This window comes from Hyperolius riggenbachi, chromosome 10 (genome assembly GCF_040937935.1).
Source record: "Hyperolius riggenbachi isolate aHypRig1 chromosome 10, aHypRig1.pri, whole genome shotgun sequence".
Lineage (NCBI taxonomy): Eukaryota > Metazoa > Chordata > Amphibia > Anura > Hyperoliidae > Hyperolius > Hyperolius riggenbachi.
Window position 1 is genome coordinate 130,410,105 of NC_090655.1, and position 26,514 is coordinate 130,436,618.

Sequence of the window (26,514 nt, forward strand, 5' to 3'; positions counted from 1 at the left end):
AGGGGTGGGGAGAGGCGGCGATTCGCCGCATTTGACATCAGTAGAGGCAGAGCTACAGCAGGGAGCTATACCTCTTTCAGGAAGCGCCGGCCAGATCCCCCCCCCCCCCCCCGGGATTTGGGGGGTCTGCAGCCCTCGTTTTTCGGCGGGGATGCGGTGGTTTACCACTGATGAGACTTCTGCAGCGTTTTAAAAGGTAAATATAGCAATTTTTTTTTCTCTTCAGACTCTCTTTAATGGCATATTGGAAAAAAGGCTCTGGTCGTTAAGGGGCCACACTCATGCTGTCCGAGTTGGGTTAAATGACTTGCCAGTAGAAATAGGCAATAAGAAACTAATCATTTTGAGTTATGCAAATTTGATTATATATAGTAACATATCATTTAAATCATGACCATCTTTGCAGCTTGAAAATGGATCAAATGCATTTACTGCAAAGTGTGATTAATCCATTCACAGTTTCATAATAATTAGCATAATTATCATAAATTAATTTGCACCTCAATGACAATCCCTACTGACTAATGTGTCTTTTGGCAGGTGTAGACATACCTGGACCAGGCATATAGTTTAAAAAAAAAAATAGCTGGCAGTCTAAGCGTTAATTATACCTCAAACTTATTTACTGGTTGTAGAAGAAATTAAAAATAAAAAAATATACGGTAAATATATATTTATTTTTATTATGAAGAAGTACAACTTATAAATGAAACATTTAATTCACACTCCAATGACATTCTCCCTAAATTCTCCTTACTTTATCTTATGTAACTATTTCTTCTGTCTAAACCGAAAATTGCTTTATCCCTTGGACATACGTTTCTGTCTACATGTATAGCTAAATGCAAACCTGTTTCGCATGGAAATATCACAACACACTGTAGTTTTAGCACACAGACTGGTCCTTTTGGATTAAGTTTCATACTGAAGTTTCATACCAGCCATTTCTTTCTTTTTTTTTTTTTTAAAAGAAAACTTTAAAGCAAATCTTTTTTTTAGTGAATTACAATACAAAATTTCCAAATGATGGGCTGCTGTGATATCAGATAATTCCAAGTTTCACAAACTTCTGTGTAAGGAGGATTCACAGTAGCAACCGTTCATCACATTCTTCTTTTCCAAAATGAGGCACACAGAGTCCACTGTGTAACTTGTTGAGGCTGTCCATGCTGTTTTTGGCAGATATTTCCCAATAAATAAAAAGTATGTGCAAATCAAGTAGGTTTAGATCTCATGTTTGATATTGGGATACCTCCGTAGCAATTTGTTCACTTTGTCCGATGGTAGCCGGCCTGCCGATAACTCCTGCTGTACACCTGCCTTCCGATTTGCCTGGAAGAGCAAGAAAGGTTATTATAAACATATTTCAATAGTATCTATAGGATTATGTACTGTGCAAAATCAGCAATCTTGTAAGGAAACAGCACCCTATTGTAAAGTAATGAAATGGTTAAACACAGCCAATTAAGATCCTAATACAGTTGAATCTCTGAAACGCATATAGTAGTCTATAGTAACTTCAGTCTAAAGGTGACCTGACCTTGCGCCTATATGAATATACAATGTATGATTCATTTTGAAATAAACTACTTAGCCAGGTCCCTTGAAACTTACTATAAGTAAATTGTATTACAGAGTCAAGCAAGGAGAACCTACAAGTTTTGTACCTTGCCATTTCCAGCTTGAACATTATAACAAACAAACTTCTGTAAAAAACTGACAGCTTGCTGATGCATGAGTTCCTGTATGAACTTGTTCAGTGTCAGTATAGCACCCCCATGTGTCCTATCATTCACATACTGGATGCTGTGATGATGAAGATCCCATCGATGTACCTGGCAGCAGAGGTAGGTGGATGCAGCAACTAAACAGCGGCATGAGGGAGCAAGCAGAACCTATGATGTAAGTTTTCTTGTGAGGTCAGTCCTCAGGCAACCATGCAATTCTACCTGTGATCTTGGCCCGGCGGATCGCTCAAACTCACTCTTATCAAGCGAACGACAGTCTGTACACACGCCCGATTTAGCAGGCGAACGACTGAATGATGGGACGTTCAAACGACCCGTCGTTCACGGAAATCTGACGTGTGTATGGACCTTTACATGCAGTTAGATACAGGGAGGATCTAGTCCCACTGTATGCTTTGCCTGCAGGTGTATGATGTGTCCTTGGGCCCTCTCTCTCTGGCAGTGGATTGTAACAGTCTGTGTGTGAAGGTATGGCATGCTGATCCATGGGAGTGACTGCTGCAGTGCAGAAAAAGCTCAGCTAGCCCAGTGGTGGCTAAAACATGTCTGAGATTAATCGAATAAACAATCGATATCTGATTTCAACCATTAACCTGGGGACTCCCCCCCCCCCCCCCCCCACTGGCCGGACTGCTCTGCTTCAGGCCACAGGCCATCTAATCTCGTGGATGCAATCGAAGCGCTGAAACCGCTGGAATTGGACGAACAGACAGGCTAAGAGGGAACGTTCAAGCAACACACTTTAATACACAATATTACAGGTAAGCTGACACCACCTCTGTTATAAGGACAGAGAACCTGCTCTGACTATTCTAAAGCTACGTACACACATGCGACAACGATCGTTCGTTGTCAACGACGAACGAACTTTTAATTGATGAAAGAACGACCTAAGTAAAGTTAGTTTTAAAAGGTGTGTAACGATCAGATCGTTAGAACGAACATTACATCACGTAAAAGTAACTATTGCGCTTGCGCATAAAAATGAAAAGTTCCATGGAGAAATAGTGAAATGCGCATGTAAAGCCTAGTACGAACGATCGTTTCCAAGGACCGGGGAACGATCGTTTCAAACGACTATAGTTGCATGTGTGTACGCACCTTAAGCCTGCAGATAAAATGGATAACGCACTCTAGTCTGACTGAAACAATACAATACTTCAGGTAGCAAATCTTCGGAATGGCTAGGATTAGTTCTGCGGTACTCAAATCAGGCACATAGCCGTAAAAATGACCTTAAGTCATTTTCTTTTAAATGCAATATAAATATTTCATATATACAGGAAATTATTATAAGTATTAATTGTGACAGTTGCCACAGCATAAGATAAAAAAGGGATAATAGAGAAAATTAATACTTAATGATGAGAGTCCAAGTATCCTTTGTCTTTAAAGGGGAACTTGAGCCTAAATAAACAAACATACTGTCATCAAGTTACAATAGTTATGTTAATTAGAATAGATAGGTAATATAATCTCTTACCCACCCTGTTTTGAAAGAACAGGCAAATGTTTGTGATTCATGGGGGCTGCCATCTTTGTCATGGGGGCAGCCATCTTTTTGGTTGAAAGGAGGAGACAAAGGTGCAGGAGACACAGTTCCAACTGTCCTGTGTCCTGATTACCCCTCCCAGCAGCACAAGCTAGGCTTCAAATGTCAAATTCAAAATGTAAACATCAGAAATCCCATCATGCTTTGCACAGCATCAGGGGGAAAAAAGCCCGGGTAGTTTTCTTCTGTGCAGCTAAAAATGAGGCTCGTATAAGAGAAACAAAGTTCTGATGCTGTGAAACTGTTAAATAAACACCAAGCCTTTTCAGTGCTGCTGAGTCGATTTTTAGTCCGGAGGTTCACTTTAAGAACTCATTCAAAATATAAGTTAGCCTTGGGTTTTCTTGCTAACTCCAAATCCTTAGGTGATGGCCAAAATGGAGAACTGCCGCTGAAAATACAGTGTTCTATTATATACATCCATGCTCTGAGGGTGGAACCCAGGGGTAGATCCTGCTCTGGAGGTTAGCCGACCCATGACTTTTGGAGGGAAAAATTTGTCTCAAATATATGACTGGTCTGTATTTCATGCAATATTTATCACACAAAAATAATAGAAGCAAATTCAAAACCCTCAAAGAATATGGATCACATTAATAGCAGTCATGGATAGGGTGCGACATTCCCTTCCTGAGAAGTTGAATAACGGGACTGTGGCTTATGCCATCTTCATAAAAGGGGTACGTCGATAATCAGCAGGAAATTAGCAATCAAACTATATATACTTTTCATGTAGGTCACAAGGACAATATCCTGGCAGCAGAGGCAAATGGTCCTTTTCAGGTTGGCATTCCCACTTCTGTGTGAGCTGCCTGACTGAAGGATGCTCTTTTGTTCCAGGTAATTAAAGAAAAACAAACACACTGTCATCTGAGAGTAGGAGCTTGTATCTTAACTTAAATAGACATACCCCAGTACTCTGCCTCTACATATACAATCTGAACTGTAGCGTGAATCACAATTAGTGCAGAAAACCGATTGTGATTGCTTTTTTTACGATACATCTGAGACAGGTACCGTTGTGCAATACTCAATATTCTGTTAGCTGTTAGACAGAATACTGACCTGATCTAACCTTTGCCACCCCAGCATGATGCAGCACAGTTCCCTTGCCACACATTCCCACCTCCTCTATGTGGATAAAGGAAATACAGCTTTTTTTTCAATCTATATTATGTATATAATGCTGACTGGATATTCCCTAGATTTTATGTTTTCCCAATGTAAAAGCTATTAAAAACATCTGATGTAATGAGGCAAATGTGCAATTAAGCTTTGCTGTATTATTATTATTGATTTATAAAGCAGCAACATATTCCGAGGAGCTGCACAAAGTAACAAACAAACATGGGGTACAAAATAATACAGACAATGGTATACACCAATATACAAAATACAGAATCAGTATAAAATACAGAATTGACAGTGACAAATTTGATAGGAATACATATGTAAAAAAAATTCCAAGACACAAAAGGGTGAATGAGAGCTAAGTGCTAACGAGAGAAACGTACACATACAGTTAAACTTACCACTGGGAAAGTTCTCAACTCCTTTCATATTTACTTTTGTGATTATCTCTATTGTTTAAAATTCTGTCAATCTGACAAATCTGCCAGTTTATGTCCAGCATAATGCTAGGAATACACGGTACGTTTTGTACCGTTAATCGAGCCACTGGATCGATTCCCGCTCGTCCCCATGGGCGCTTATTATCTTCTCCTCATTTTCTTCTATTGTCCTGCTCGCGGTATCCAGCGGGGAATCGATCCAGCGGGTGATCGGGCACGTCGGATTTTATCAATCGGGCCATCAGCGGCTCGATTACATGGTACAAAACGTACCGTGTATTCCTAGCATAAAGGAACAACTAATGTAATGTACCGCCAGCTCACAGAGAACAGGAGCCGGGAGATGAAGGTGAAGGGCCACAGGTTGGGGGGAGTGCGTTGGCCAGACAGGAATATTAGTAATCTTTACTGATATTTTGCTATGACCTAACCTACTCTTACACAGATTCTTCACTCTACCGAAGCCTAACGCTTAACCCTCCCCCTCTACTGATGCCTAATGTGCAACCCCTCCACCAAGTGGTACCTAACCCTTAAACCCCCCCTCCACCCACAAGGCCACGATTAGAGGCAATAAGGTGACATTTGGGCACTCGAGGCTACAGATAAAATAGAGCGGGGGCTACATGCTATAGCCGCAATTTACATACCAGTAGCCTGAGACACCCAAATCTCACTTAATTACCGCTATGCTGCCACAGCCTGGAGTGCCCAAATTTCTTTTGATTGCCAATATTTGCGGCCTTGGGCACCCAAATCTCTTTTTATAGCCACTATTTGTGGCCTTGGTTGCCCATCATTGCCTCTAATCGTGGCCTTGAGCACAAAAATTGCCCTGCCGCATATCACGGCTTTCATCATTATGTCCTATGGGGGTGCCCTTTCTTCCCTAGTGTTGCTCGTGCCCAAACTTCCTGTTCTACCTCGAGGGAGCAATATTAGCTTGGGGTGAGACCTGAAGGGCCCATCAGGAGGCTCTGGGGCCCCAATGGGACAGTACTATCTGTGGGAACAAACGGGCTGCCTACCAGTTCCATAGATTTGTATAGATTTCAAGCTGAAAGCAATTAAAAAAAACGGTGTGTACTGTGTGGCAGAAATAGATCGCTCTCTGCTGAATCTGATCTGAGAGGGATCTATCTTTTGACCATATTAGTTGCCCATGTATAAGTGTATGAGACCTTTAGATGTTTTTTATAGATTAGATCATTACATTTCAATAAAAAGCTAATAAAACTACAGCACATCTGATCAATGTTACTGTGGGAATGGCCATCATACATTTAGTGGGAAAACGTAGTTTTCAGATCAACATGCAATGCAAACTGGCCTTCTGTTTTTTTGGTCCTTGGTACCCACCCACTGTTTTAGATCGGAAAATATGGGCAGTGCCTATTTTTTTCTCTTTCTTGAAGATCGGGCAGTGTAGAAAAGTTAAGCATTGATTGTTATCTGTGCTCCTATTCCTCCTTTCGTCTGACAGATGACAATGACAAAGAGTCTCCAAAATGTTAAAGCTGTCACATGGATTTCATTGGACCCCCTACGTCTCTGGGACAGGAAATGAGGATAAATCTCTTCTCTGGACACGTTAAAATGCAACAAAATACTGTTCACGCTATTTTTTTCCACAATTGGGAAGATGCACCAGGAAACGATCTTCACATAGGTTCTTAGCTTTATATTGTACTTCTGGTCAATAAACTCCGTTCATTTCAGAAAGATTAAACACAAAAAAAATGTGCGTGGCATTAAGACGATGGGGAGCAGAAGAGCATCAAGAGCTGAATACCATCAGAAAGGTCGGCAGGTACAGCAGGTTGAGTATTTTTCATTTAGATTCCAATAGAAATGTAATAAAGATAGAGTGGTGAAATGTAATTAAATAGCCACCCTTTCGAAGCAGGGAATAAATCAATTGCCAGGTGAAGCTGCTATCAACTACAATATGTATAGCTAGCTTTATTTGCCATTCTGCAAATAAAGTTATTTTAACATTTTCACAATGGATGCAGGGTCCATTTGCAGGAACACTGTTCTGGAAAACTTTAGTTCTGCTGTAAATATTTTTAAAAAAATGGCTCTTCCAAGGCAACTTGAACTTTTTGCTTCTGTTTCTTTTGGATTTGTCTTAATAATTTAGTTTTAGAACTGTTAACCAGCAAAAAGAAGTGGACCATGCACAAGAATTTTATAGTGCAAATGTAAACAAGATACAAGAATCCCTGGATGTTTTTTTTGGTAAAGATGTGCTAGTTAACCAGAAGATTTGCAGCTCCTGTAAAATGACAAGTCTGTGTATGTTATTGAAGCAAAGAAAGGTTAGCAATTGGCAAAAAAAAAAAAAAAAAAAAAAAAATATAGGTATTCATCTACAATTCCTACTATGTAATAAGAAAAATATATCTACAATGACTCTGGAGGAAAAGACCTAAATTACCAGCCATGACAAATATACAAAATGCACTAAAAAGTTACCTCTGCTTTTGCCACACAGCCATAGAAAGACTTAATTTCCTTAGAACAAATTTTATCGTTGAAGGCATTTTCTTTCCAGCAGGCCATCATCACTGACATTTCAGTTAAACAAGTTGCCTCTGTTAGGAAAAAACAAACAGAAACACGAAAAAGAATTACAGCATGTTACTTGCCACAACAAATTTAAGTCAACGTTCGTTAGAAACATGATACTGCATTTGTCACTGATGTACACTCCTTTTTTGTAATGTGATAATGTTGCCAGTTCAGTCAGCACTCAGCTATGCTCTTGTAGACATGTTTGACTATAAAGCTGGCCATACACTGGCCCGATTTGCCGCCGTTTCGACAGCAGATTCAATCACTGGGATCGAATCTGCTGCCAATCGTTCGCGCTACACGCCGAATTTCGATCCATTTCGTCCGATCCCGTCGTTCGCTCCGTGCGGAAAATTACCGTCGATCGCCCGCGGGTAGGGAGCGCGCCGCTAGTGGCGTTCCAGTGCCTGACGACCGACGCAATAGAGCGGCAATACATTACCTGCTCCGCCGGAGCGACTACCCCCGGTCATCGCTGCTCCGTGTCCGCGCTGGTCTCCGGCATGCTTCAGTTCCTCCTGCCCGGCAGGAAGTTTAAACAGTAGAGGGCGCTCTACTGTTTAAACTTCCTGCCGGGCAGGAAGAAGTAAAGCATGCTGGACCTGGAGACCAGAGCGGAGAAGACAGCGGAGACCTGGGGACTGGAGTCTCGCCGGCGGAGCAGGTAATGTATGCGGGCGGGGGAGCGGCAGCAGTACCACCATCACCACAACAGATTGTGAACGGTTTCAGGCTGAAATCGGTTCACAATCTGTTTGTAGTAAAGGTAGCCATACGATCCCTTTCTGATCAGATTCGATCAGAGAGGGATCTATCTGTTGGTCGAATCTGATGGCAAATCGACCAGTGTATGGCTACCTTAATACTTTGCAGTCATTACAACAGTAGAGATCACATCCTCAGGTAACTCATCATGCTAAATGTTTGCTCACAGCCCATGTGTAGCCACACCCTATTACAACATATTGATTTACACCTAGTGAGCCAGTTAAAGGGAATGTCCAGGGAAAAAAAAAAAATAAAGACATTTACTTACCTGGGGCTTCCTCCAACCCCTTGCAGCAGCTCCGGTCCCAGACGTTGGCCCGGAGTCCACGCCGATGCAGAGGGCGACCTTGCGAGGTCATCCTCTACTGCGCCTGCACGAACACTGCTGTCAATCGCTTGTACGTGGTGTGGAGTGTACTGCGCAGTAAGTGTCTTTTTCCTCCCTGGATATTTCCTTTAAGTTACAGTAAGCAAAAGGAAAATTCCAGATAGAGTTATTGGTAATGGCATATTCAGGTATTTTCCAAGACAGGCTTACAGGAGAAAATATTGGCTCTGTAAGTTTAGGAAACACGAAAAGGTTAATTATCTCACTCAATATTATGGCTGCCTTTGTGTATTTAAAAAAAAAAAAAAAAAAAAGAATAGCACCAAGTCAAAGAAGTTGGCAGGGGAAGTTTCCCAAAAAGTTGATAAGCAAAAGAAAAAAAAACACAGTTCTATAGAGAAAATAAAGAGGCATGTTGTTCTGGAAGATTCTCAAAAACTGTTACTGGAAAGCCCAGCTGAGATTTTCCCCTCCATCATCTGGTCTAAATTCATCTCAGATATTTTCCTCGACTTGATGCAAACTTTGTTGCAATTTGTAAGAAGACTGAAACTAGACCAATCAAATGCAGTTGCTATTGACTTTAACTGGCCCAATTTCAAGCAAGCAAAAAGAGCACAGTGCTCTCCAGGGCGAGAGGATAGAGCCGCCACCCAATATAATGTTAGAGGAGAGTAATAAATGTTTCTTACAGTGTAAGGAGAGAGAGGCTTATTATCATGGCTTATTCTTTACCAGAAAAGGTTGCACATGACATTCAATCAGATTTTAGAAAAGTACACTAAAGGCCCATACACACGTCGGATTTTTCAGAACGACGGGTCGTTTGAACGTCCCGTCGTTCAGTCGTCCGCACGCCAAATTCGGGAGTGTGTACAGACTGTCGTTCGGGTGATAAGACTGGTGTTGAGCAATCCGCTCGGCGGATCGCTCAAAAATCAGTCCTTTCCCCGCTTATTAGCGGGGAAAGGTAATCCTCTGGGAAATAAAGGAAATAACTGTTCCAGCTGCCTTCGAGAATGAATATTCATGAGAAGCTAAAAATGGATGGAGTGAATGAAAAGATACAGAATAGTTTAAAAAAGCAGATCCCAATGAAAAAAAAAAAAAAAAAAAAAAAAAAAAAAAACAAGATTTTAAAAAAGTTGAATAATTTATTATGAAACAAGGGAAAGAAACCAAAGACTAATGCTACGTACACACTTGCGATAACGATCGTTCGCTAGTAACGATAATTGAAAGACGAACGATACGGCAATGATAGGAATGCAACGATGGGATGCAGCGATCATCATACACATTTTAACGATCGTTCTCGCAGAAAAGAACGATCAGAAGGAAATGTTGCGTACATATTTATATAAAATAAAAAAAAACCCACTAACATGGAGTTACAATAGATACAAATATATGATTGTTAACTTGAAAACAAAGTTTAATTGAAATGAGCAATGTAACAATCTTTACGGCCGCGCTACAAAGGAAGTACGGAAGCTGGGCAGAATTCAACGCAGGCGCATTGGCCCTTGTAACGATCGTTCTCGGCCGATGTCTGTACACACTATAGTTTTGTAACGATTGTCGGTAGATACGATCCGTCAGGTTGGATATTTCCATCTTCCCGATGTCTTTCTTTTGTCGTTCGTGTTAATGATCGTTGGGTAAAGTTTTTTCCCCGATTGTCGGCGGAACGATCGTTAATTAGCTGTTTCAAACGACCATAGTCGCCAGTGTGTATGCAGCATTAGTCTTTGGTTTCTTTCCCTTGTTTCATAATAAATCATTCAACTTTTCAAAATCTTTTTTTTTTTTGTTTTTTTTTTTTAAATTGGGATCTGCTTTTTTAAACTATTCTGTATCTTTTCATTCACTCCATAAATTTTTAGCTTCTAATGAATAATCATTCTCGTAGGCAACTGGAACAGTACCGCTCTGTCATCCCAAACACTCCTCCCACATAGCATGAGAATTGCAAGCTAGCAGCATATCTTTACAATCTCGGCTCTTCAATGTCGCCCGAGGGTTCAGGGGACATGCCTTTCTGCATATGTTAACCAAAAAATCTGAAACAATCAGCCAGAAAACTGAATGCATTGTAACAGAGGTGTAAACATGCTTATTGATGACTCAATAACATTCAGTTTTCTGGCTGATTGTTTCAGATTTTTTGGTTAACATATGCAGAAAGGCATGTCCCCTGAACCCTCAGGCGACATTGAAGAGCCGAGATTGTAAAGATATGCTGCTAGCTTGCAATTTTCATGCTATGTGGGAGGAGTGTTTGGGATGACAGAGCGGTATGTGGTGCATCCAGGGCTGTGGAGTCGGAGCAATTTTGGGTACCTGGAGTCGGGAAAAAAAATGCACCGACTCCTAATGAATTTAAACTGTAATTAAAATAGAAAATATGATAATGTTCTATTTCTCAGATTATAGTCATCATAAATAATTTATATATACAGTAATAGCTGTGCTTAGGCCACAAAAATGAAATAAACCAATCAAAAAAAGTTACTTGTGCTACTTCAATAAAGCAGTCCCCGTATTTTTAAACTCAGATATACTGTACATATCTGATTGTGACTGTATATATGATGTGTACACAGGGATCTTTTATATATACTAAATAACAGGGCTGTGGAGTCGGAGTTGGAGTCGTGGAGTCGGAGTCGTGGAGTCGGGCAATTTTGGGTGCCTGGAGTCGGATTCGGAGAAAAATGCACCGACTCCGACTCCTAATGAATTTGTAACTGTAATTAAAATAGAAAATATGATAAAATGTTCTATTTCTCAGATAAAAGTCATTAAAAATAATGTATATATACAGTATATATACAGTAATAGCTGTGCTTAGTCTACAAAAATGAAATAAACCAATCAAAATTAGTTACTTGTGCTGCTTCAATAAAGCAGTCCCCGTATTTTTAAAGTCAGATATACATATCTGATTGTGACTGTATATATGATGTGTACACAGGAATCTCTTATATATACTAAATAACATCTATGCTGTAAGAATAAAGCCTGATGTGTAGCTGTGTCACTAATAGAGATGGTCAACGAGATGGAAATAATTCTGCATTGATGCTGATTTATGCAAATGTATGCACTCCCTTTGCTGATGAAATAAAATAATTTGATATGTTATTAAAATTTGGTTTGGTGACTACAAATTAAAGGGAAACTGAGACGGATGAAAAGTAAAGTTTTTTACATACCTGGGGCTTCCTCCAGCCCCCTTCAGGCTAATCAGTCCCTCACTGTCTTCCACCACCCGGATCTTCTGCTATGAGTCCTGGTAATTCAGCCAGTCAGCGTTGTCCGGCCGCATGCCGCTCCCACAGCCAGGAACATTCTGTACCTGCGCAATAGTGCTGCACAGGTGTAGTATGCTCCTGGCGGCGGAGTGTGTGCATGCGCACTACGCCTCACTGGCTCAAGTACCTGGACTCATAGCAGAAGATCCAGGTGGTGGAGGAGGACAACGAGGGACTGATTATCCTGAAGGCGGCTGGAGGAAGCCCCAGGTATGTATAAAACTTTAATTTCATCTGTCTCAGGTTTACTTTGTTACACAGTAGTACTATACTCTACATATGCACTCCCCACAGAGCTGCAGGGAATCCACTGAGGATGCTGTTCACATTGAACACAGAGGTGTTGTCTGTTTACAATCTCCTCATTCCCCTGCAGAGTACCTGCACATCATTCTTACATGTACCCACACTTACATTGCCTAGGGCCTGATAGATGTTCTTTGTTCCGGTTTGTACCTTTTACAAGTACTCTTACCAAGGACTAGTTTTAGTTTAAAGGGAATAAATATAGTAGTCTACATATCCTTCTCACTTCAGTTGTCTTGTAAAATTCCTAAGCGTTGGCAGTTAAGAGACGAATTTCATGTTACATACTTTTAATCAACAAAATTGTAATATGCAAATTAGAGGAGTCGGAGTCGTGGAGTCGGAGTAATCCTAAACTGAGGAGTCGGAGTCGGTGGATTTTTGGACCGACTCCACAGCCCTGCTAAATAACATCTATGCTGTAAGACTAAAGCCTGATGTGTAGCTGTGTCAGTAATAAAGATGGTCAATGACATGCAAATAATTCTGTGTTGATGCTGATTTATGCAAATGTATGCACTCTTTGTTCATGAAATTAAATAATTTGATAGGTTGTTAAAATTTGGTTTGGGGACTACGAATTTAAGGGTACCTGAGACGGATGAAAAGAAAAGTTTTATACATACCTGGGGCTTCTTCCAGCCCCCTTCAGGCTAATAGCTCCCTCGCTGTCCTCCTCTGCCACCTGGATCTTCTGCCATGACTCCTGGTAATTCAGCCAGTCAGCGCAGTCTGGCCACATGCCACTTCCACAGCCAGGAGCGTTCTGCACCTGCGCAATAGTGCTGCGCAGGTGTAGTACGCTCCCAGCGGCAGTGTGTGTGCATGTGCACTACGCCCGACTGGCTCAAGTACCAGGACCCATAGCAGAAGATCCAAGATAGTGGAGGAGGACAGCGAGGGACTGATTAGCCTGAAGGGGGCTGGAGGAAGCCCCAGGAATGTATAAAACTTTCACCTGTCTCAGGTTTACTTTATGTTACACAGGGCTCTATTCATAAAAGGTTACCGCAAGTTTTCCGCTCAAAACAGCGGATTTTCCCGTCCATTTAGCAAAGTGGGCATTCATAAAAGCTGTTCCCACATGAAAATCTACAATCCCCCAGCAGAGCGAGACATTTCCGCCTTCTCCAGTGTTTTTCTAGATTTATCTAGAAAAAAGTAACAAAATTGCCATTCATAAAGTTTAGAGGAAGCGGTATGTGGACGGGAAATACCGCTTCCTCTGATTTTGCGGATTACATACAAATGAATGGGACAGACCTCCCAGAGAGAGCAGTGCACGGAGGGACTCTGCCGGCTGAAGTGTTTCCGCATGCCTTCCGACAGCTTACCGCCAGCCTTCAGCGGGAGATCTCCGCTCTTGCATCGCAGCTGGCAAGATTTTTATGAATTACCACCCAGAAGTCTAAAATACTGCTGCGGTATTTTCCCTCCAGGAGTTTTTTCGCCACAAATGTTTTATGAATAGAGCCCACAGTAGTACTATACTCTACATATGCACTCCCCACAGAGCTGCAGGGAATCCACTGAGAATGTTGTGCACAGAGGTGTTGTTTATCACCCATAAAGCTGGTTCAGATTGTGCATGAAGAATGTGTAATAGAGGAAGAATCTCCTCATTCCCCTGCAGAGTACCTGCACATCACTCTTACATGTACCCACAGTCACATTGCTTAGGGCCTGATAGATGTTCTTTGTTCCTGTCTGTACCTTCTACAAGTACTCTTACCAAGGACTAGTTTTAGTCTATGACTAAAGGGAATGGTAAATATGGCAGTCTACATATCCTCACTTCAGTTGTCTTTTAAAATCCCTAAGTGTTGGCAGTTGTTGGCAGTTAAGAGATTAATTTCATGTTACATACTTTCAATCAACAAGATTGTAATAAGCAAATTAGAGATCCTCTGCCTCTAATACTGCCTCTAATACTTTTAGCCATAGACCATAATACTTTTAGCCATAGACAAGCATGCAGATGTTTCTGACTGAAGTTTGACTGGATTTGTCACATGCTCGATTTTTCAAAAGTTTAATGATTTATTATGAAATAAGGGGGAAAGAAATCAAAGACTAAAGGCATGACTAAAAAGGCATGTTCACACCTCTATGTTACAATGGATTCAGTTTTCTGGCTGACTGCTTCACATTTCTGGTTAATGTACGCAAAAACTGATGACGCTTAGGCCTTGGTCACACTCGAAAACATGTTTGTATACGCATTTTCACATACCAGGCTCATTATTTAAATGCATTACCAGGCAAAAATGCAGTGTTTTATGCAATGCTAGCATTTCTGCTATGTGTGCACCCAGCTTCAGTCTTCTGAAGGTCTGTTTCCACCCCCACATGCTTGCCAAGGCCTTACCCCAGCTTCGAAGCCTCCAATTAGGCTATGGCTGCTGAGTTGGGGGGCAACAGCAAGCAGGTGGAGTCAGCCACAGAGCTTCAGAAGACTTTTTTTTTTAAGCCACCAATATTTTTCTTGGGGGAGGGGGGGGGAATGGGGTTGGAGCTTGTGTCATAAATTACAAGCAGGCGAGTAATTAGTGCTACCATCTGTGATGGTATGAGAGTCATACATTGCAGGCTCTCAATTTTACTCTGGAAATAGCCTATAAGACCTTCCATTATATGTCTAAGATAATACAGATGTGTTGAGAGAAACTGAATGTTTTAGATGTACCAGTGAAGACATCTTAGTATCTTGACGTTATATAGCTCCATGTACTCTGTGTAGGGTTGTAAAGTGTTATTTAAGAGACTACAGTAGTGTTTTTCACAATTAGAGATCAGTTTATTGTGGAGATATTACATTATGTTTGATGGCTGCTTTTACCAACAGATCAGTCGGGATGGAGTGGGCTCTTGCCTATGCATGATTGCATTTGGGCCTATGAGGCAGACAGGACGTATATGTGCCTGGGATTTCTAGGGTGCATTCTGGCCTCTGGCTGACATATAGACAATGTGCTCCTGGTTTGACAGAGACAAAGGATTTGCATGCCTTTATTGGGCACACATACAGAAATGTGAGATTTCTTAGATACTCACACTGACAATGTTGTTGGTAATCCATCATGGTGGCTCACTAATGACTGACCTCTATTGTTCTGCTAGCATGGTCCTTGCAGCGGGATGCCTCACAATCATACGCCCTTGCCCTTCTCCATAGAACAGGCTGCCAAGCACTGCGCCTGCTAGACAGTTGTTCCCACAATGTTTTTTCTAAGCTACACATACAGAGTGTCCACAGCATGTAATTCTTACTGCACAATACTAGTTTTTAAACAGAAAACTCTTTTTAAGGGCATTGCAGCAAGACAGTTCCTGGTTTGTAAGGAACTGGGGAGGATGGAGCGCTTGAAGCAGAACATTTATAAAGAGGACTGTTTGATGGGCGAAACTTTACAGGGGAACCTGGTGGCCGCATGGCTACGGGAGGAAGGGAAACCCTAGGTAAATATAAATACCGTATAACTTTTATGGGACAAAAGGATAGCAGCATAAAATGAAAGTGTAATTTCAGGCTGTATAGCCACTTTAAAGCTGCTGAGGACAAGTCTGAAAACCAGGTACTCTGATTAAAGTCTGACTGTGATAACCACGTTTGTTTTGGGTGTCCGATTTCAACACTACTGAAGCCAAAGAGATCAGGCAACTGGCATTACTTAAATGAAAATAAACACTGCAGCCTCCCCAACTGTTCCAATAGAGGGACTCGCTAAATTAAAAACAGGTTTTGCCATTCTACCATCAGTCACTTACATCAGAGTATATTTTCAGAACCTATGTAAAATGTGTGTGCGCGTAAAGTTTACACAATCTACATAGCACATTACACAAACAGCGTAACCCGCGTTACATCTATGCTGCATATTATACAAACAAACTAGGTACATGCTGCCGTGGTTGCATAATACCTGGTAGACTTTATTTATGCTCTCTGCACATGAAAATGTTATCAAGGTTTAGTAAATATACCCCACCATGTGATACAACGGCTGTAAAATTTGATACTCCATTAGCAACTGAATGTAAGAAGTGTTTAATTAGTGATGAGCACCCATGCTGGCTAAAGGGAGTTTATATTGGCAATGTCATCTGGCATAAAGTAAGTGTGTGCCATGGACCTAAAAAGGTGACACATGAGAAAATTAGGCTATTTGAAGAAGTTGATCATATGATCCTGTTTATCATAAAATGTAATGCACATTCTCTCCTTATAAGTAACTGTTCATCACATATCTTCATAATGTTGATGGGAACAAATGAATAATTTACAACTGTTCAATCGATTCTTTATCCGCTAGGCAGAGAAGTTGATGCTGTTACACATCACTTGACACTGGAAGGAGTGAGATGTATGCAAGCCAGCCAACGACTCCGGGTGCTCAAAATTGCCCCAACTCCACAGCCCTGGTGAAAAGAAAGAGGCCTGCTAGACCGGTGAGCTGTAACTGACAGTAGATGGGGACAGATGCTTGGTAAAAAGGCTGATGTTGTAGCCAGTCACAGACAGTGGAAAGAGTGAGAGCTGGCAATACTTAACAGGGCTGTGGATTTTGTACAAAAATCATCCGACTCCTCAGTTTATGAAATCAACGACTCCGACTCCAACTCCAAGTACCCAAAATTGCCCCGACTCCTCGACTCTGACTCCAACTCCACAGCCCTGGATATTATTATGACAGTAGAGGGGAACAAATGCTTAGTAAAAAGGCTGATGTTGCAGCCTGTCACAAAAAGTGGAGTAGATAGGTGAGGGCTGCTAGGCAAGTGAGCTGTTGTCTCTCAATAGATGGGGGACAGATGCTTTTAAGAATGCGGATGTTGCAGCCTCTTACTGACAGTGGAGAGAGTGAGAGCTGCTAGGCAGGTGAACTGTTACTGTCTGACAGTGGATGTTTGGTAAGAAGCAGAGCTGTGGAGTTGGGTACCTGGAGTCGGAGTCTTAAATAAAAAGAGGAGTCTGAATTATTTTTGTACCAAATTAATAGCCTTTGTAAAAATTAGGCTAAGGAGTCAGAGCAATGGTTTCATAAACTGAGGAGTCGGGGTTGGATGAGTTTTGACCCCACTCCACAGCCCTGGTAAGAAGGCTGATGTTGCAGCATCTCTGTGACAGTGGAGAGCGCGAGAACTGGTAGGCAGGTGAGTTGATGTTACTGTCTGACAGTAGAATAGATGGGAACAGGTGCTTGGTAGGAAGACTTATGCTGCATCATGTTACTGAGGTCGAGAGGATGGGTGAGAGCTGCTGGGCAGGTGAGCTGATGTTACTGGGACAGTAGATGGGGGACGGATGCTTGGTAAGAATGGTGATGCTGCATCCTGTCATGGACAGTGGAGTGGATGGGTGAGAGCTGCTGGGCAGGTGAGTTGATGTTACTGTGACAGTAGCTATAGACAGGTGCTTGGTAAGAATGGTGATGCTGCATCCTGTCACAGACAGTGGAGTGGATGGGTTAGAGCTGCTGGGCAGGTGAGCTGATGTTACTGTGACAGTAGCTATGGACAGGTGCTTGGTAAGAATGGTGATGCTGCATCCTGTCACGGCCAGTGGAGTGGATGTGTGAGGGATGTTAGGCAGGACACCTGATGCTGTCCTCAGTCACTGACAGTGGAACACATGAGACGCTAGTGCCAGTCACTGACACTGTGAGGGAGCTTCCTGAGTAGGCAGGCGGCGAGCACACACAGACCTAATGGGCACCTGAGGAGAGACACTTTACCTGCAAGCTTATCCTTCTTGTTAGACACATGGTCCGGGAGAACCAGCGGATGTTTAGGTTTCAAGACAGGTTTCCCGAATCTCCGGGACAAGAGTCTGGCCACCTTAGCGTGAAGTAAAGCTGCATCCCCCGCCATGACAGCCAAGGACACCGCAAAGCATGGGGAGGAAGTTGGTGACCTGTCACATGACGCCTGACGTCAGTGTCGTAGCATTGGTGTCATGTTATTCAGCTATCAGAAAGTAAAATGTAAACTGAGAAGTGACGTGTTTGCCAGTGATAGTCATTAAATCTTATTGCGGGGACGTTTCCAATGATTAAGCACCCACAGAGTGCATGGCGGGGATGGCGAGTGTGTATGAGATCATGTACTAACAGCCTGTGCAATGTCCTTCCGTGTTGCGCTACGTCATTCAGCTGCGCCTTAGCTCAAACACGCATGTTCAGCTTTGTTCGGAGCCTGGCATTAGAAACATTCCCGTCAACATGTGCTGCTGCTAGTCCCCTTTCACTGCGCATGACCAAAGATGCAAAACCTGTAATGTCATAGGAAAAAAAGTTTCACTTACCTGGGGCCAGGGTTGCTCTCACCAGTAATCAAGAGTGATTACCCATGATTCAAATGAGGCTTAATTGGTGCAGGTGTGCAGCGGGGATACAAGGGATTATTTATCCATAATTCCACCCTCTGCCCTGCGTTCCAAACCGATTGCACGCGTCCTATTGGGCATTGCAAGCCTCACACCGGTGTGATTCTTACAACGCGACTAATAGGACACATGCAAGCGGTTTGGAATGCAGGGCGGAATGGGTAAATAATGCCTTGTATCCCCGCCGCACACCTGCGCCAATTAAGCCTCATTTGAATCACAGGTAATCACTCGTGATTACTCTTAAGAGCAACCCTGCCTGGGGCTTCTGCCAGCCACCCTGTGCCCACGCCGGTACACAACGATCCTCCAGTCCCCTGCCGCTGCTCAGTTTCCCTTTCTTCAGTCGCTGCCCACTGCGCCTGCACGGTTTTCTCATACTGTGCCTGCAGGACGCTCCTGGCAATGGGAGCATGAATGAGGAAGCGCACGGCAGGCGCAGTGGACCCCGACTTGCAAGTCAGTAAAAAACAAAACTTAGCCGCGACGGGGGACCGGCTCTTCATGACCATATGTACTTTAGCATACCAGAGGTGTCTGTCAGTCACTGCATTTTTCAGTTGTTGCATAGGCATGTTCATAATTTCACATATGCTTCTTAGCAGTGGCGTCGCTAGCCCTATTTTAGGGGGGCCCATGCTCACAACATGTCCTAGGGTGCCCCTAATCTATTTACACTACCTAACCTGGGGGTCCCTGTCACTCACTACCTAATCTGGGGGGCGCCTGTCACTCACTACCTAACCTGGGGGTCCCTGTCACTACCTAATCTGGGGGTCCCTGTCACTCACTACCTAACCTGGGGGGCACCTGTCAATTATTACCTAACCTGGGGGTGCCTGTCACTCACTACCTAACCTGGGGGACGCCTGTCACTCACTACCTAACCTGGAGGTCCCTGTCACTCACTACCTAACCTGGGGGTGCCTGTCACTCACTACCTAACCTGGGGGTCCCTGTCACTCACTACCTAACCTGGGGGTCCCTGTCACTCACTACCTAACCTGGGGGGCACCTGTCACTCACTACCTAACCTGGGGGTCCCTGTCACTCACTACTTAACCTGGGGGAACCTGTCACTACCTAAACTATCCAGGCCAGCCAGCCCAGCATCACCACCAGCCAACTAGCTCAGAATCACTGTCAAAAAGGCCACAACATCACCACCAGACAGGCCAGCATTTACTTCAACCAGCCAAGCACAGCCCAGCATTACCGCCAGCCAGGTCACAGCATCACAGCCAGCCAACCCAGCCACAGCATAGGCCACAGCATCACCGCCAGCCCAGCCACAGCATCACCGCCAGCCAGGCCACAGCATCACTGCCAGGCCTTTCAGCCCACACATCATCCCCAATTCAGCCAAAAACAGTATTGCCAGGCACAGCAGCCAGTAGAGGAGAATTCAGAAGCCAGGTGAGAGGTGTATATCATATTAAGGGGAATTCTGCCCATTTATGTGAAATGCTGTCTATTTATGTGCCTCATGACGGCTGAATTTGTCTTGTTTCGGGCCTCATGATTTGTTGGAGGCCTCAAGATTGCTGAATTTGTCTTGTTGGGGGCCTCATGATTTGTTGGAGGCCTGAAGATTGCTAAATTTGTCTTGTTGGGGGCCTCATGATTTATTGGGGGCCTCATGATTGCTGAATTTGTCTTGTTGGGGGCCTCACGATTGCTGAATTTGTCATGTTGGGGGCCTCATGATTCCTGAATTTGTCTTGTTGGGGGCCTCATGATTGGTGAATATGTCTAGATAGGGGCCTCACGATTGCTGAATTTGTCTTGATAGGGGCCTCACGATTGCTGAATTTGTCTTGTTGGGGGTCACATGATTGCTGAATTAGCCTTGTTGTGGGTCACATGATTGCTAACCTCGAGACAATGGGAAAAGCTGAATCATCATCATATGAGACAATATCATTAAACCTACTTTTTTAGCTTTTTATAACAGAAAATAAAACTGGGAGGTTCTAAAAAAATGAATACATTTTTCAGGAGTAGGATGGATGAAATGGTTTATCTTCACAGTTTATTTTCAACTTGGATTTTCCATAATGTTCAGTTTGGGCACTCGGCCTCCAAAAGGTTCGCCACCACTGTCCTAATCTAATGCCCCACCATTGCTAAGTTCATGTAAATTTGTCTCCACCCATGACCACACCCACATTCTGGTCCATGGCCCACTCATTTTTCGGCGCGCCACACATTGTAACCCTCATATTTTTCAGCGCACTAGCTGCAGTGTGTTGATCTCTGCTGCCTACAGTACATACAGTATAAGCTGTTCTCTAGTGTCTGCACTGTGTGCTGATCTACCTCCAGTGTGTACAGTATAAGGTGTTACTCTGTGCCTTTACTGATTGTAAACCAGCTGTATTGTATGCTGATCCCTGCTACTTTCAGTATGTACAGTATTAACTGTAAAGCCTGGTACACACAAACAAATTTGATTAGCCAATTTTAGCTCTGTTAATCAAATTAATTGTCTGTTGGCCCACTTACTGCATGGGGGTGGTAAAATTGGTCAGTGATTGACCAATCAAAATTGTATGTGCGTATACATCTTTGATCTATGCCTATACTGATTGTAAATTATCTAAATAAAGGACAGGGGGCTCCATACAATATTTCGATGGGCAGGCCCGTTATCTGTAGCTTACACCGCTGCTAAGTTCATGTACATTTGGCCCCACCCATGGCCATGCCAGCTCACTGCATGGCCACGCCCATTTTTCCACTGCGCGCCGCATATACCTCCCACCTAGTGCCCACAGGTGCCCCCGATCTCCCAGGACCCTAGGAACGCCCCTGCTTTTGTGCTTCCCATAGTGGGGCTACCAATTGTCCTCCCTTAAGGTGCATACACACGTCCAACTTAATGCCTGTTAATCATTTGCTTTGGTCTTTTGGCCGACTTTTAAGGTAAACAACATGTCGTTCAGACTGTACACTTTAACTAAAAAAGCGGCCAATGAACTAATTTACATGTCTTTTGACAGATTCGCAGATGGCGGGTATCGTCCAACTTTCACTGTACACATTTAACGATCAGACGACTGATGAAACGACTGGCCATGTTTGCATGCCTATTACGTTATGTAAACGTCAGCACTTCAAATAGATGCAAATGATGCAGTGGTACGCGACACTCTACTTGTTGAAGTGTCATACGTCTCGACATACAGACGTTTAGACAGAACGTGTACAGGACATAGAACTTACTTGTCATAGAACAGATCAGGCTGCTTGCAAAATAGCTAACCAGTGTGTTAAGTGTGTGTGCAAGTTTAGGCTGGCATCCACGCAAAGGTTAAGTAGGAGTCGCTGAGGAAAATGGGCAAAAAACTCAAGCTCATTTTCATGGTATCTTCTCACTTTGGAGACCAGTGGCAGCTCAGTAGATCTCTTTCTGACACAAAGGCTACACATTATTCCATCTTGACACCTGCTAATATCATAGCAGTCCAGGGTTTCTTCATTGACTGTTTTGAAATGAAAAACGAACACTAATGCTAACAAAAGCACTTACACCATGGGCGTTAGTATACACTGATTACAGAAATGTGGCTCAGCCATCAAGACATTCCTTCACTAGCAAATAAATGGTTAAGATTTATCTTACTGAGCACACTTGCCTTTTGACTGTAAATATCATTAGCTAATGGAACAGTCCTCAGACAGAATCTCATTGCCATAATGACATCATCCAGAGCAAGAAGCCAAGTGCTAGGCAGGAATTCCGGAACACTGAGGATAGCTCATTCCACTTGGCTTATAACAGTAATCTGTCATAAACTGTGTGCTTGAATGTCAGTCATATCTGTAGAATTCACTATACTGGATTGTAACAACAAACAAAATCTTTTATATCACCCACAAATAACAGAATAAAAGACCCATTTTTAATGCTAGAGCTCTTTTTATTGTTGTCTGTACTTCAAGATCACCTTGTCTGACAGACTTGCGCTTCGCCCATCCATTTTCCAAATAATCTTCCTCTTGACCCCTTTTTAATCGAATATTCAGCAGTGATACATAACCTTTGTCAGCTCATGGGACTAATTTAAACATAATAAATGTAAGTGAGCAAGACAAAATAGTACAGTAATATTAAAGTGAATTTTGTTTCCATGGGGTAATTTATTCCAGGATAAAAGTTAAGGCAGGGCTTCAGGCAGCAATCCAAACATATACAGTATATATATATTACCAATCAGCAGGGTATTAACTGCGCTCCACAGAAAAATAAAAAATAGGGGATCGCAACTCCACACGAGTACCTCACTCAATAAAACACAATCCAAATTCAAGTTGCGCGTTTCAATCGTCCTTACTGCAAACAGTACGAAGATTTCCCTATGAAAGATAAAAATGCGCACATAGTGCCCAGTACTGCTTTTTTAAAAACACTTCTAACACCTCGTGCTGCACTCCTGGAGGATGTGCCACCACCTGGGTAATTACAACGGGTAACCCCCCTTCGTGAGTTCACTCACCGACTCCAAACTTGCACCTTGCGTATCACATAAATCTGTACTATCTAGGCGGTATTCTCCAGTATAAAATCCAGCTTTATTAAAAACGGAAACCAATTGACAGTATGTGACAGACCTTCTCCACCCTGGCCGCGGCACACAGGGCAATGCGTCTACACAGATTCTGCCTGGTACTTCCTTGTGACGTCAGTGCACACCCTTGCTCCTCCCTACGCGTTTCGTCGTAATTACTCATTCAGGTGCTGGTCACGCGCTGACCTGACGCCACTGATATACCGCCGTACATCATCTTCGTTCTGCCCGCAACTCCGCCCTCCCTGTTGCAATCTGATGGACGCATTTTACATAAAACACAAACTTAAATACAATAAAACAACATTATAAACTACTTGTACTTGGCAATTCCTGTACACACCCTCACTCATAACTTTAAAACATCTGTCTATCTTAAGTCAATTGCAGCATATAGATCGCGCTACCTCTTACCCTCAACCATATTGCACATGCGTGGATCCACATTGTGAAAACCCTATTACAGCGCCCAACACGTGGATCACACTATCTATCTTTCACCAATTGCAGCATATGGATCACGCTACCTCTTACCCCCAACCATATTGCACATGAGTGGATCTAAACTGTAATTGAAAAACCATATCACTGCGCATAACACATGGATCGCACTACCCCTTATCATTGCACATATGTAGATCAAGTTCTCCCACATTCATTGCACCCTACATTTTATTTAATTCACTAAGCCATACATGCATATGGGTAACGTTTGGTCACTGTAGAAGGTGGTAAACACATTGGGGCACTATGAAGGGCTATTGATGTATAATCGCACTATATGGGTGTATTAGTATATTAGGGTGTATTAGTTTGGTGATCACGAGTACACCAGTATATTTATCACTGGGAGGAAAAGTACAGTGGGTTTTTCCCTGAGAATAAGTGGTATTGGGGTGGTCCATTAATTGACAGTGAAGGTTTTGAGGCTCACATCAGTCTGTAGGTATACTAGCACATGATTGGCTAATTTCATAGATATGAAGTGGGGAGACTCAGATAATCAAATATATGGCTTAGTGAATAAAATAAAATTTAGGGTGCAATGAATCTATGTGGGAGAACTTGATCTACATATGTGCAATGATAATGAGACGCGCAACTTGAATTTGGATTGTATATATAATATAAATAGCCATTAGGGCTTGGCATCGGTAGAGGGACTGCTCGTGTGAGAATAGGTTTTAGTAAAAATATCAGTAAAAATTACTGATATTTTTACTATCAGTATTAGGCACTGACAGTCAGAAATGGATTAAGATGTAGTGGGGCCCTAGGCAGTGTAGTAGATTAGGGGCCCCCTTGTAGTCCTTTTGGTAAGCTGAAGTGAAGAGAGGTCAAACAAGGTGGCAAGTGGGCCACTTGACGCCCATTAGGCCCCAGGCACCCGACTAGGTTACCTGGTGGAAGATCCTGCTCTGCTGACAATAATGGAATAGCGGTAATTTTACCAAGATTTCACTAGCGCCCAAATTACCACGGCACCTATGCTTTAGCTTAGCAAATACTCTAAGGGTACGTTTCCACTGTAGCGTTACGTTTTCGCCTGCAAAAAATCGTATAAGATTTTTCTGATTGGTGAAAATTTGCATGTAAATTTGTACGCGTGCATTAGTCACATATGCATAATCTGCCTAGTAACAGCTTAGTCATGACTGCTGACAACTTCCTGTAACCATGGATCTAATGCGAATTTTCGGGCAAGTAACGCGAAAATTCGCATTGCCTATACAAAGCATTGTATGCGAATCGTACGCGATGTCCGAAAAAATGATACAGGACCTCAGATTTTTTCACGCGTACGAACGCTAACGAAAATTCGCATAGAGTGGAAACGGCTGCATTGACTAACATTAGTTTTAAAATCTATGCGAATTTTCTGAGCAGAAAAACTGACACAAAACGCACAAGTGGAAACCTAGCCTAAATGTTAAGTTGAGAATCCTGACAGCTGCCTTGTAATTTGGAAGATGAACCTGTGCATGTGTGCACTGTAAATGCAGGTGTGATACCTGTTTCTTATGTCCTGAAATTGTAGTATAACACTTTTATCTTATTTTAATTTAATTATATAATTATTTCTTTTGTCTCTCAGCAGGAGGCAGACATGCCCATATGTGATGGTATTCACAGCTTCTCTTTCCAGACATGGAAGGGGAGAGGGTATTAATTACACCTCTCATGCTCACATTGTAGGTTCAGAAGTGGGTCAGAGAGAAAAGGGCTTTTCTGCTCTGGATGCAGTTGTTAGGACATTGGCCATGAAGCTGACCTTATCAGGACTATCTCAGCTTTCAAGTACTACCGGTAGTGTGTTCCAGTTAAGGTTCCACCAATGGTGTGTGTGTCCCTTTTCCATGCCCTCCCTTTCCCCCATAGTGTGACCGAACTGTGTAGAGCTCATCTCCATATAAAGTATCCCAGCTCTATAGTGTGCCTAGCATTGTGTTCCTGGTTTCCTAGTGCTTATGCAATGTGTTCCCAGCTTTGAAGTTCCTCTAGCAAAATATGCCATGTAGGAGTATATACCAGCTTTACATTGTCCTTGTAATGTGTGCCCAGATTAGATGCCAGCTTTACAGTGCCCTTTTAATGTGTCCCCAGCGGTGCAGTGCCTATAGCAGTAGATGCCTGCTTTCCAGTGCCCTTGTAATGTGTCACCAGTTTCTTAGTGCCTCTAGCCATAGATGCCTGCTTTCCAGTGCCCTTGTAATGTGTCCCCAGCTTGGTAGTGCCTCTAGCAGCAGATACCAGCTTTCCAGTGCCCTTGTAATGTGTCCCCAGCTTGGTAGTGCCTCTAGCAGCAGATACCAGCTTTCCAGTGCCCTTGTAATGTGTCCCCAGCTTGGTAGTGCCTCTAGCAGCAGATACCAGCTTTCCAGTACCTTTGTAATGTGTCCTCAGCTTGGTACTGCCTCTAGCAGCAGATACCAGCTTTTCAGTGCCCTTGTAATGTGTCCCCAGCTTGGTACTGCCTCTAGCAGCAGATACCAGCTTTCCAGTACCCTTGTAATATGTCCCCAGCTTGGTACTGCCTCTAGCAGCAGATACCAGCTTTCCAGTACCCTTGTAATATGTCCCCAGCTTGGTACTGCCTCTAGCAGCAGATACCAGCTTTCCAGTGCCCTTGTAATGTGTTCCCAGCTTGGTAGTGCCTCTAGCAGCAGATACCAGCTTTCCAGTACCCTTGTAATATGTCCCCAGCTTGGTACTGCCTCTAGCAGCAGATACCAGCTTTCCAGTGCCCTTGTAATGTGTTCCCAGCTTGGTAGTGCCTCTAGCAGCAGATACCAGCTTTCCAGTGCCCTTGTCATGTGTCCCCAGCTTGGTAGTGCCTCTAGCAGCAGATACCAGCTTTCCAGTGCCCTTGTAATGTGTCCCCAGCTTGGTA

The 26,514-nt window shown here is 43.0% G+C and overlaps 1 protein-coding gene across 1 annotated transcript; it reads right to left on the reverse strand.

Moving 5' to 3' along the window:
• Window positions 1-658: 658 nt before the first annotated feature.
• Window positions 659-18,308, reverse strand: CHCHD1 (coiled-coil-helix-coiled-coil-helix domain containing 1). The gene is made up of 3 exons (XM_068256774.1): window positions 17,903-18,308; window positions 7,350-7,468; window positions 659-1,332 (listed from the first exon to the last, which is right to left on the reverse strand). Exons 1-3 carry the CDS (start codon window positions 18,036-18,038, stop codon window positions 1,225-1,227), a joined length of 363 nt encoding a protein of 120 aa, XP_068112875.1. The 5' UTR covers window positions 18,039-18,308; the 3' UTR covers window positions 659-1,224.
• Between the last annotated feature and the right edge of the window lie 8,206 nt (window positions 18,309-26,514).